The 13699-nt window shown below is 41.3% G+C and overlaps 1 protein-coding gene across 4 annotated transcripts in view; it reads right to left on the reverse strand.

Moving 5' to 3' along the window:
• The window catches only part of si:ch211-278a6.1 (SRC kinase signaling inhibitor 1), a 154508-nt gene that overhangs the window by 59411 nt on the left and 81398 nt on the right, over positions 1-13699 (reverse strand). For all 4 annotated transcript variants that reach the window (XM_036589467.1, XM_036589468.1, XM_036589471.1 and 1 more), the window contains 2 exons: positions 12552-12747; positions 6866-7161 (listed from right to left, as the gene is read on the reverse strand). In XM_036589467.1, coding sequence (XP_036445360.1) covers positions 6866-7161; positions 12552-12747 — 492 coding nt within the window. The remainder of the gene's footprint in view (positions 1-6865; positions 7162-12551; positions 12748-13699) is intronic.

The following is a 13699-nucleotide window of genomic DNA, read 5'->3' on the forward strand; positions in this document are numbered from 1 at the left end:
CAGCATAAACTATAATATTTTTCTTAGGTAACGCCAGCTGACTTAGCTAATGCTAGTTGTCTTTAATCTAACCACTCAGGCTAGCTAGCTTAGCTACAGTAATTAGCCAGAAAACAAATTTTGCTAGACTAGCACTGAAAATAGTGAAGTTACCGACAGAATGGTAAGCTAGGTGTTAATTTTACCATGGTGTTACTTAGCCAATGTTAGTGCTAATCGAGCTAACGCCATGGCTGTTTGGGTGCCCTTTCATGGTTTACCTGCCCATAATTACATCACAAAAACAAGCTGTTAAGTTGAAGCAATGGAGAGAGACCAAAAGGTTGTTATCACTGCTCTATAACACATAGGCCTGCTGTACAGAGAGTCACAGAGGCTATTAAAAGTAATAGGGAAAAGTGTCCTTCACGGAGTAGGTTTGCCGTAAGCTGTCCTTATAGATCTTTACAATTGGATTGTACAGTGAGCTAACAGTGATGATTAGTTTCTCCTTCATCTTGTTTGTCCTGTTTAGACTGAAGCAAGACTGAAGCCCCACCTCAGACCATCTCACACTGGCTGACTCACTGTTACACAGAGAGCTTCAACTTTTTTAACAGGCAATGGAGTGTAATTGTTGCATACTGCCATGTGTTGGTGTCTGTCAATGCACTGTTCCTGTTAAAAAACAACGGAGAGAGGTGTGTTTTTGATGGATGCCAAAATGTCCTTTTTGAATGTGGCCTAAGAGATGAGCCACCAAACAAGGAGGAGATGGATGAGGGAACTCCATCTCAACTGTGTGCTCTCTGCAAAAAATCCACAAGTAGACAGAGAATCTCTGTTCTCACAGAATCAGTTCATGCTAAACTTAAGGTCCAACTGATACACTGGTTGCCAATAATATTAGCCTATCTTGGCATATATTTACAGATAAGACTGTAGGTTGTCGGTACAGGCCAGAATTATTGGCCAACTGAAATACACACAGACACATTATCTATACCGCTTATCCTCCTGGGTCGCGGGGGGTGCTGAAGCCTATCCCAGCGGTCACTGGGCTGAAGGCAAGAAGCACCCTGGATAGGTCACCAGTCCATCATAGGGCAGACACTCACAGACATATACAATCACACCAAGGGGTAAGTTAGTGTGTCCAATCGGCCTGATTGCATGTTTTTGGAGTGTGGGAGGGAACCAGAGCACCTAGAGGAAACCCACGCAGACAGGGGGAGAACATGCAAACTCCAACACAGAAAAACCCTGGTCACCCAGCCGGGGAATCGAACCTAGGCCCGCCAACTGATATACCATTTACTATATATTGGGCCTTAATAGCAACACCCTAATCAGTCACAATATTGCAGATAACATACCGATAATTACATAATTGTTTGGTTGCAGCATTGCAAACTTCAAACATTATGGGAAGCTCTGCCTCCACGGCTAGTAAATTTATATCATTTAAAAAGTGATTTTCTTCTCATTGTTTAAGTTTAAGGCTTATTTTTTTTGGTTAAAATTGAAATAAGTAGCATGACTAAGTCAGAAGAAAAACGTGAACTAAAATATGGTGAGTGTCCGCTGCTGTGAGCCACCCTGTAAAGCTTCAAATAATAATTTAAAAGACAGAGGCATCAGGTCGGAATTTAGCGGGAGTTTCTCGGACCCCGTCTTTATGTATTAACGTCACATGCACAGGCTCGGGAAGAAGGCCAGGCTTGATGTTTAGGTCTCAAATGCAAAATCGACATTATATTGATGAAGATATGATAACAAATGTAGGTAATTCACTCACATCCTCAGAAAACACGTCCTTTATCAAGTTCTATTTGAATACTTTGAATAGTCGTTCAACCTGCTTGCAAACATCAGATTTATCCGCTCGGCGAAGTACAACCAATGTTACAAAATGTTCTTCCACATGTTGTGTGCAATTACACATTTCCACCAGAGAGGTCTCCAAATCCCCAAATCTTACATAGTGTAGCTTTAAGAAACTTGAGCACTGAACTGGGCGTCATATCAGGCATTAAAATATAGCTTAAACAAAAGAATGAACTAAAAACACCTAAAATATAAAGTTGAATTTATATTCAGTACTGATACTGGTTTTCTTAATATCGACAGCCATAATTTTTATATACCGGTTGGCCCCTAGCTGCAGTACAAGCACTATCAGTCACTTACATTCACTATGACATATAGGCCTACTGTACAGGTGGTACAAATCACAGAGGAGATTAAAATTAATAAGTGGAAACAACCCCAGTGGGGACTTCATTTCCCTCTTGAGTGACACAGGTACATGGTTGCCATGGATACGAGCATGAGTGGCAGTGTCGTGTTCCGCAGCTGTGGGCCAAGCTGGCCCAAGAAAGGTCTGAATGGCATTCATTCTGCTGCAGTACGAAGAAACAGAGAGAAACAGAGTGAATGGAGAGGAGACTGATAGAGAACCTGGTGACTCAGAGGTGAAACTAAAGAGTAAAAAAGACCTACATTGAGGCAGGCAGGTAGATAGACAGACAGAAAGGGAGAGAGACAGAGCAGAACGTGTGCTGTGAATGAAGCTCCAGACTTTCTGCTTCGCCTCCTTCTTTTCATCAAGGTAATTCGACTCTAGAGAGCTTTTCAGTCTATTCAGTGCTTTCACCCAGCCCAGTCTGAGCCACTGCCATAACATCGGATAACATGATGCTGGTATTGAGATGCGCTCTGAGCTGAACACATTTCTCCCACTTACGATGAGCAAAGAACCTTACGCCGAGTTTAACTAGCTGCTTATTCATTCACCCCAACCAGAACAAAGCCGATACTCTGTTAACGCCCGCTGTTCTTTTCTTCCACAGCACCTCTTTCTCTCTTACTCTCTCACTCTCTCTCTCTTGCATAGGCAAACTTTCCCTCTTTATAATGAGATTTGTTCAAATCCCTGAAAAAAAGTCTTTTGTGCTTGTCCCTTCGCCTCACATCCTTTCTTGCTATTCCAACCTAAATGCTCGTTTTTCTTCTCTTGCAGATTCACTTACATTTATCTTAACCTCTTTTATGCCTAATCTCAAAACATTTATCTTATCTGTCTGTCCATTTTCTCTCCTCTTTCCGTCTGTCCTCCCACAGTAGGGCTGCGTGATACAGACAAAATGGCACAGAATCGTGATTATGTTGCTAAAGATAACCTTGGGGTTTCTTTATGCTATCTAAAAACACAAACGTCACTACATTAAAGAGGCACTCAAAGCCAAAGTCAAGATTGTACCCATCACTACAGCTGTTGTAAACATGTTTATGCCCCCTGCAGTGGAGCCACAGTAGTTCTGTAGTAGTAGTGACTCGATTCCTCCAAACACCTACAAAAATACTTCTGGAGCATCTGTGATTGGCCAGGATGTTCACATTGCAAAATAATACTAATAATAATAATAAAAATTTGTGGGGCTACTGAGTGGTGCAAGTGCTGGCTCAATTTCTGGGACACGACAAGTTTGATCCCCAGCAATGCCACAGCTGTCGGTGGCCTTGAGTCTAGGAGAGTGTAACTGTCCTCGCGCTCTCTGTGTAGGTAGGACCAATCTAACAGAATTGGCTTTTGTAATATTAGTACTGTGAAGGCCAATATTGTGGTGGTGAAGATACACCGTACAGCTCAGAGGTTCATCATTATTGAATGTCTACTCTTTTATTGAAACAAGCAGAAAAGGCCTCTGAAAAATAGCAAGAATGGTGAGGAAAGGTCACTTCAAGCCACACAACTTCAAGACATTAAACCCACACTAACTAACCCACAGGCCAAGACAACAAAACACAGTCAACACAAACACATCTTAAACTAACGAATGGTAACATTAACAACAACAAATGTCCTTTAAATGAAGCTGGGGGTGGGGGTTGGGGGATAGGGGCATGTGTGGTGCAGCTTTGCATATACTGCCCCTAAAACCCCTTCTGAAACACGGAGTAAGTGGCAGACGCCACAGTACTGTAAGGTCAGTATCGCAACAACAATTAAGAAACGATACATCGTACAGACCACAGTTCAGTCAGTACTGTGAAGCCCAATATTATGTTCATGTTTAACAAACTATTCACTGTACAGCTCACAGTTTCATCAGCACTGCAAGATCAATGCTGTGAGAACAATTAAGCTCTTAAGGGGTCATGGACATATCTTGTCATATTTAAGTGTAAAATAGAGATACAACAGACTATCTAAAAATGTTTTATATCACCTGATTCAACACAAACTCAGTTTTTAAGGAATACCGGTTATTGAACACAAATATTACATGTTAGACATGTTAGTTATGCTCTCCTGGATTCCCGGCTATGGACGGCTGTGGCATAGCTGGGGATCAAACTTGTCATGTTTACAAGATGAAAATAGTATGCAAATGCAAAAAAGGGCAAATCTGGGTTAAGATTGGGCTAAAGATCTTGCAGTGTACGCCCAGCTTAAGGCATTTCATGGATTTGGGCACTATATATGAGAGCAGTTGACATGCAGCCTGTGTTGCGTTACAGATTGGTCAGAGGAACAGAGAAGGAATAGTGTCACTGTTGGGGAAGAAAGTGCCAGACACTTCAATGTTTGTCAAAGGACTGGTGCTTTTGTACTGATGTGACCGTTTCATTTTGGGGACGTTTCAACTTCTGGTGTTTACATAAGTTGTAGAGGTGCGGAATAGAGAACTAAACAGATGCTCAAGTGTGAGCACACACACATGCACACACATACTCTACAAATAAGTGAACAGAAAGCATTTACATCCTGAGTCAGACTCAGGCGAGTTCAAGGGGTTTGTCTGGCAGACTCAAAGACGGAAACGACAAATCTCTTGCTCCGAGCGAAGGAGGAACCATTTGATGAGCAAACTGTGGCTAAAAAGCAAATGCATTTCAAAGAGAAAGCATCACCTGCTTGTTTGGCAATTAACGTCTCATGCATTAACAGTCAGACACTGATTCAAGGTGGGAAATATACAAAGCTCCAAAAGTTCCCTGCATAACTTAAGTGAAAGAACACCAAACATGCTGTTTTTTAGGACAGAAATGGTAGCAGCTCTGAAGAACGTTTAAAGAAGCAATCATAGTGGGTTCGGGGGGGCTTGCTTGAGATGCGGTGTCATGCTGGAGTATCTCACATGCCTACTGGTCCACTGTGGACTTACTAATGGGGACACGTGAAGACGAATGTTTGTCTCTTTCTTTTTTCTTATTTCCCTGAAACGTCTCACAGAACCAACCATAACTTGACCATTGCTGGCAGTGACCATTAAAGTGGACTTTAGCTGAGGCTCAGAAACTGCTCTGAGCCTGTTTTACACCAGACGTGATAACTGCGCTGCTTGATGTCTCACACCACATAGCCAGCACCAGCGCTACCTAATAAGCAACATAAGCAGCAGTTTAGGGGCCCTGGACACGAGGGGGTCCTCTAACAACTTCTGGGTTATTACAGTGCCATTATGTTGCCTAAAATGCTCGAGTGAGACGAGAAAGCAACTGGTTAACCTCTTCAATGGTGGGTCCACAGGTAGGCCCAAGACCCTCCTATAACCTAAGAATAGCTCAGCCAGCTTGCACTCCCTGTAGTTACTGAATAATAATTAGTATGTAATAAGCCTGGGATTTTAAGGGGTTAATCATGTCTCAGAAAAGAATGCACACGGCTGGAGCTGAAAAACAGAAAGGAAGAAGAGAAGAAGAAGAAGCAAAGCTTAAAAATAAAAGTATGATATTTTCATGTTATGCCACTTGTTTTGGCTTGATCGCGCATGTGAAGGAATAAAAAATGCTTTGCGTCTATTTCTGATGCTTACCACGCACAACATGCTGACACTTTCTAACCAGAAAACATTCAGTGTTCTTCCTGAATTGTGCAGTGCAATTCAGAGTGCTCTGATGTGAAATGATTCATTGTGGAGAAACTTGCAGACTCTGACTTCTTTACAGTGGTGGTGATAGGAACCAGGGGTCTCCATGTCTACAACACAAATATAGCCACTTTATTTAGGATCTAAAACCACCAGTTAATCTACACGTCTTCTGAGTTTGTATATGTAATGTTAATGATGGTGAAATAGTGGTAAATTGGAAAAAATTATGTTTTTTGGGGTCCTGTTTTGCCTATTAACGTCCTGCATGTACTTCTCCACCATGAATGATGAAGTCAGTAGGTTTCTCTAGAATGGAGCATTTCACACCAAACCGTTCTAAATTACTTTTTTTTTACATCTCAACCATTTAATTATGCAGAAATTGTGAAACGTTTGTGAAATTCCTCTTTAATAGCTATACATGCATAAAGTTCATTTTATCTGTAAACTGGATGGAAACATCTGCAGGTTAGTAATATTACCTTTTCTTTACTGAACAAAAAATAAGAAAATGCTCTTCGCTCTTTATTAAGTGCCTACAATGTATTCAGGCCTTATGTCATCCATCTGGTGGTGCTTCAGCTCTCCACAGCATTAGTGGACTCTAGGAGAACCCTATGTCCAAAAACTCTATACACATGCTTTTGTGGATCTACCACCATGCAGAGTTTAGAAGTTACCCTCATCCACCAGAGCTGTTTTATTATCTTCAGAAGTCCATAACTAACTAAATGAAATGTGTTAGATTGGGGTTGGTGGTGACCTTCAAGAACACTCTTGGCTAAAACTATTAATTGGTATAAGAGGTTTATATTACACGGACGTTGTCTGATCCTTCTAAGGTTCATCTCTTTTTCACAAATGCTTCTTTGAGAACCATCCATTGAAAGGTTCTTTAGGAAGACAACACTGGTTCTTCTACAGCATTGCTCCAAAAAAACCTTTAAGAAGAGAGACAGTAGATCTCCAAGAGGATAGTTGGTATCCATGCACACACATGCACTCACCCTCAGGTCACCATTGGCCAGGTGTGCCGCAGTGGTGTAGGAGCTGTAGACGGGTTCCTTGCGGTAAATCTTGATGATGCTACGGTCCTGGATGTCCCGCACGTCCTCCAGCTCGTAGAAGACGTTGCGTGCCTCGTCCTTGATCAGGATGGCCGTGTTGGGCGACTTGAGCATGCTGGCCGTCAGCTTCTGGGGGAACATGCGGACGATGAGCGCATGCAGGGTCTCCAGACTGCTCAGCTCATGGGTGATGTGCACACGCCGAGTCTCGTCACCAAACTGCAAGAAGAGAACGCCTAAAGAGAGAGAGAGAGAGAAAATAATACTTACAAAGGTTGATCATTTAGAGAATTAAAACCAGGTTTAGGCTAAAAAGTGGACCAGGCATTTTTGATATTTATAGTACAAACACCATGAATATTCACTTTAGGCAGAGTTTACAGTTATTGCACCATATTTGTGCACTGATAGAAATAAAGGTTCTGTTCAGGCACATTTTTCGTTCATCAAGGTACAAACAATGTAAACGTTCCCTCAAAGGTACAACAGTGGTTTTAAGGCCCAACTGTGTACCTTAAGTAAGTTTTTGGTGAAAAGTACACATTTGTGCCTTTTCATAACCGAATGTTTTAAAACAGAACAGTAAAATAAAAGCCTGGAGACGAGACGGGGTGTGTGGAGTCAATACAACTTAGATAATGTCTTTTCAGTGGATTATGGTACAATTATGTTCCCTGACTAAAGATACTGAGATGTAACCCTAAGGGTACCACCCCAGTGACAAGAGGGGGACTGCCCCAGTGACAGTTTACTACCTTTATTTCTGAGTATATAGGTGACTTCATCCTAATTTACTAACAGCAAGCTACTTTTACCATGGTCAGATGTGTTAAAGGGACAAGTGGAAAGATCTGACCATTGTGAAATCTGTTGTAAATATGCCTACTAACATTCTACAGAGGTGCAGTATTAGGCTCGGGGGTTGGGTTTTATGGACAAAAGACCAGAACAAAACCCTTTCAGATGTTGTATCTTGAAGGTGAGACGAACTATACGCTCTTTGGGGCAGGTACAGGTGGGCAGGCTGCCAGCTGGCTAATGTAGAAGCAAATAGATAATGTGATTGCTAGTAAGCCAAATATCACTTCTTTAGATATTAGCCTCTTTATCAGTGGGCTTCCTTATTGCTGTGGAGGGGATTTCTGATGGATGAATGGTTGTGAATTCTGTCAAACCGAAAAGGCTGAGGGATGCAGTGCTGCACTACAGCATTTTACGTAACATGACAAATAAGATATTGAACTCTAGCTTTAGGCTAGACGGGCTCTTTCATCAAAGTCAGGTTGTTTAGGCAGTGCTTAGCTCTTTGGACTTCCTCATGGCCTGTCAGGAAGTCCACATCGGTGTAACAAAAACAGCTGACGCTATAAAAAGAGGATGCATTAGGCTTAAAGATCTGCACACGCACAGTGTACAAACAACAAAATGTGTGTAAAAAGTTGATGCTCACCTGCGTTCATAGTATGAATAAACATGAAGTTTTCAAACAGCATTATATTATATTATTTATTATTATATTGCATTATTTAGTATTCAGTAGTTGTTCAAAAGGGATGGGAAATCTTGTAGCCACTGTGGATTAATCAGGACATGAGCTAATGCTAGAGCTAACATGTTAACGGCAGATGAAGGGCAGTTGTTATCTTCTACATGAAGCAAATTATTTTCTACTCAGTGAATGATGTGGAAACAGGTTGAGGAAACACTGAAAACAGAGAAATATCTTTTCTAATGTCAGCTATCATAGTTATCCTAGCCGCACTAACGTACTTCGGACTTTGCAGTCATGTCTGTGGAACATTAAGGCACTTGCGTGTGTAGTAGCATTAGCAATGCAAAATAATACAGTGGTAAGACACTTCACTGAGTGAGAAGGCACTGAGCTGCCAATTTATTAGATATATCTATCTTGTACCTCTCCGTAGCCATTTTTCTTGCACACCTACTAAACACTGACCTGAACATCATGTTGCTAAGCTAAATGTTGAAATGTAACTATAGTACCATTTATGAACCTTTTGTACAGTGTCAATTTTTTTCAGTATCAACTTTTACCATTTACAGTTCCACATTCCTCAGGGAATCTCGCATCTTATGATGTTTTATTTTTGTTACACCAGCAGTCCGAGCATTATTTGTTTGCCTTTGTTAACTGACATAACAGAATCGGGCAGTTAGTGGTTTCCTCCAAGCGTATTGATCTGTCCAATGACGTTGCATTAGCAAGGCAAGTGAAGTTTATTTGTATTGCACTGTTCATACACTGCAGTCATTCAAAGTGCTTTGCAAATGAGAAAATACAGACATAGCATCATTTGAAAAGATGCAGAGGCGCTTCATGTTAGAGATCTGCACCCCTGTGGACTCCCGTGGGACCCTTGGGACCCTTGGGACCCGCCACAGTGTCTTGCGCCGCGGGACTAATTTTCAGTGTTGTGCGCAGGAACAGGCAGGAAACCAGCCCACTGCAGGAGGGAGCAGGCCAAAGCATGCACTAAGAGAAGTTCTGCAAATAAATGTATAGCCTAAATAAAGTAGAGCAATCACTAAATCACTATATATGTATATATATGTATATATATATATATATATACATAACAACAGAAAATGACAACAGTAAAAAAGTTAAAATGAATAAAGTTATTCTAAAGAGTTGTGAAGCAGCCGATCACATGAACAACACACAAATTCTCGTAGCTTATAGATAAGGAGGAGCCTTCAATTCGTTCTAATGATAATAATAATAAGAGGATAATGAATTGGTGAATAGATTTTGTCAAATATTGGATGTCAGTTTGCCTTGATGGAACTGTGCAGGTGGGAGTGGGACAAAGCCTTTCGGTTGTGGGCTGGAGTGGGACAAATGCTTCTGATTTTCTGCAGTAGCGGGTTGAAATCTTGCGGGAGCGGGCAGGAGTGGGACTGAAGAAACAGTGCCGCACAGACCTCTACATCATGTGTCTCAGCAGAAGCACATGCTAGCCTTCATGCCCTTAGGTTGGAAGCATTGTGTGATAATGGGAACCCCTGCTAGCAGTGGGTGGAATTGATCACGACTACATTGGTAAATGAAAAAACAAGTATCTAAATTTTTTTACATTTACATTGAAAAACTGGCATTTTGGAGATTTTTCTTTGCACAGCAACGATGTGCATTTTGTCCTGGTGGAACAAGCTTGTCTTAGACATTCTTACAATTAAAATCTTCCTGAAAATTTATGAAACAGAGCATTAAACCATGGGACGTACACTTAGCCTAATACTACTTTATTGCAGAAGGGGGGCATTTAATGTCAGTTCACTGTGGTCTTGCACACTATGCCTTCGCACATTAGAGAAATGGGACACATTTGGACACTTATTGGAAAATATGTTAACACACACAAACCCTAAGTGTGGAGACAGACCAACAAACCCTCCCCAAGACATCAATAAACCCTTAAGACCTAGCTGTCAGGTAACAGCGGTTTAGCATCCCATGCTAATCACAGAAAAAATTATAGCCTAGCACAGACAGCTTACAGGACAGTAACTTAAGAGCCTCTATATCATGCTTTGCTGCTAATATGAAAGACAATACAAAGTGAAAAAGCAGGGTGATTCATGTAATAAAACACCAGAGTGGACTAACCATGATTAACTGAACAGTAAATTCAGTTAACAGGAACACAATATACAGGCTACAATTACTGGCCTGTCCAACGAGGTGGAAAGCAGTTAGCGGCTAACACCGCAATATAAGGTTATCTTCAGCTAATAGGCAATCAGAGAAACATCTTCAGTGAGGAAGTGTGTGCATATACACACAGACACATTGCCAATCAGGACAGATCTGCAGAGGGAATACAATTAAGACACCAAGGAAGCTCTAAAGCCTGGTCACACACTGCTCGAGTATAAATCATCTGTAGAACGTGTGGGACATTAAAATGATGCTTTGAGCCGTTCGGCCCAAAGCTACATGCTATTGTCACTTAACTGAAGGACATACATGCAGTGAAGGCCCACTCCCTCCCCCTGCAAGCGTGTGGGTAGTAGGCCTTAGTCCTTATGGACTCATCCATTACATTTGAATAGCAAAAATAGTCTAAGGAAATGTCCAGCTTTTTCATCCTAGTGCAGATGAAATCTGGCCAAGTTAGCTAGCAAAAAAAAAAAACTAGCTAAGAAAAAAAATGTCAAAAAAGTCAGAAAGAAAGAGGAAAACTGATGCTGAAAATCTGCATTTTGATGAACAATGGAACAAATAATTTATCTTGATAATATAATTTTGAAATGCTTATCCAGCTTGTCTAATCCACAGCGAACTCCAAAGGACTTCTCACTGGCCTAAAAACTTCCCACTTCTCAACTGCACTAAAGGCTGGTATAATAACCAACACTAAAAGAAGGCTAATCTTACCTATTTCCGCTGTGCAGCTGTTAGCTTTTAAATCTATTCTTATAAAGTGCAGCCAGATGAAGAATTTGACAGTGCTGCACTGCTGGTTACTCATTAACTAACTCTTTTTACCTGGCCGTTATTCTGTATTCTCTGTGATTAGACTGTTCTCTGCCCTCAATAGTTCATTGGAGAGCTAACTGCACATTTTCAATGCTGAATGCAAGTGCAACTTACCAGCTTTCCACCTTTGCTCCTCTTAAGGTTTAAAAAGCTTTAAAAGACTCCAAAAGTGAATTAAAAACGTTTCTGAATTAAACATTTCTATTATAAAGTATTCAAGGCTAGCAACAAAAAGTGCATCAAGGACCTGCAATAGTGAGCAACGACTAAACAAGGACATACAGTACAGTGAGCGAGTAAAATGGGCAATAGTGTAATTTCTTCCTAGCAATGTTTGTACATTTTTAGGAATATTATCTAAGATGCTTATTATTCTGGGTCACAGGGGGTGCTGGAGCTGTCTAACCAGGGAACTGAACCCAGGCCCTACTTGTTGTGAGGCCACCGTGCCGCCCTATAAGAATGTTATTTCATATATTATTTTAAGAATATTATTAGGAAAAAAGTCAATAAAAAATCAAAACAAAAACTCAAAAACCCACCTAACCTCCAATACCATCCATATAGCCCACCACCCCCCTCGACCCAGACTAGCCCACTGAAATCTGACTCTAACAAAAATGTAAAAGTTGCTAGCCGTGTGTCAACTTTGTTGTCACCATGCCAACTGCAGAGACAACAGTGATTGGTCAGTGAGTTCACAGCGCTGGTGAAAGTTTACAGGGTGAATAAAATGTAATAATTTTGCTAAAGATTGCAGTTTGTGTCGGAGATATCATCAGTTATACACGTCATCAAAATAATTTATTGACGAATAAATTGCACAAATAAATCACAATTGGCTTGTAATGGCCTTTTAAGCCTGGGTGTGTGTTCATGTGTTTGTATTTAGCCATTTTTGGGGACCAAATATACCCAGGATGATGGAATATTTTGATGTTGTGGGGACTTAAAAGAGGCCAAAGCTGATCTTTTGGCACACAAAGACAGAAATACAAGCTAGAGTGTGTGTGTGTGTGAGTTAGTGTGCTCTGAAGACAGTGTTTAAACTGGTCAAGACTGAGTGAAAATCAATGAGCATGTAAGCTGTCACGGCAGATGTATGGTGTGTGTTTGTGTTACCTGGAGAGCGCAGTTTGCTCTGGCTGGCGGAGCGGGACAGCGGCAGGCTCTGACGGAAGCGGTTCATGCGGTTGAAGCCCAACGGCATGTCGGCCTCGGACATGGTCTCCAGAGACTCGGCAGAAGCGTAGGACAATTTGGACGCCTGGTCAGCTAAACCAGACTGAGTAGACTGGGAGTGACGGGGACTGCGACTCTGTACAGGAGAGAGAGAGAGAAAGAGAGTAATACTTTAAAAAGAGCCCCTATGAGCGTCGCCAATGGCAACAGTGGCAAGGAAAAACTCCCTAAGAGCAAGAGGAAGAAACCTTGAGATGTGCTGTATTAATTCCTTGTGCTGCATTAAATCCAATCAAGCATGATAATAATAATATATAATACTCTTATTGTAGTGAAATATGCAGTTGATTAGTTTTCTATTAGTATTGATGACATCCATGATACTGTGGCATCTGCCACAGGCCGCATTCCTGTGGGAAGCTTAGAGAATGCGGCCATGCAAAGTGTCTCTCAGGAGGTGCCACTCTCCTGGTAGAAGAAAGACCTTCGCTGTACCTGTTGTTGTTATTGCAGTTGTGTGTGTTAATGTATTGCATTTGGGCTTTGTTTGAGTTTGTCCATTCTCCACGTGTGTCATGTCCTCCCGCATTACCCCCTCCCCTCTACCCTGGCTTCTTGTTGGGGTAGCGCTGGGCTGGGCATTTTTGCTGCCTCTGTTGAACTGCCTGTTCAGGATAAAAGAGCATTTGCCCATATTCGTAATGTTTCCTATGCGCTGATGCTGCAATATACTCACAAAAGCATATTGTGACAAATAGGGACGTAATTTATCATGATGACTATATAAATAAATATCGTCAGATTTCACAGCTCCGCTTACAAATGCAGTAAAACGAATAAAATGCAGACATTTTAGTGCAGTAACCCTGCATTGCCTAAACATTCTGCTCTTCCAGAAAACAATAAACGCATCATCAAATATCAGTTTGAAACAGAGGTAAAATCCAGATGTGTCCAATGCGGATCATTTCTTTAAGCAATTACTTGCTGATACAGATATGAGCTCTGATCATTGTATATTATTAGATATCACGAAGGCCAGCACAATTACATACAGTGCCCTCCACAAATATTGGCACCCCTGAGAA

Source organism: Colossoma macropomum, unplaced genomic scaffold, assembly GCF_904425465.1.
Source record: "Colossoma macropomum unplaced genomic scaffold, Colossoma_macropomum, whole genome shotgun sequence".
Lineage (NCBI taxonomy): Eukaryota > Metazoa > Chordata > Actinopteri > Characiformes > Serrasalmidae > Colossoma > Colossoma macropomum.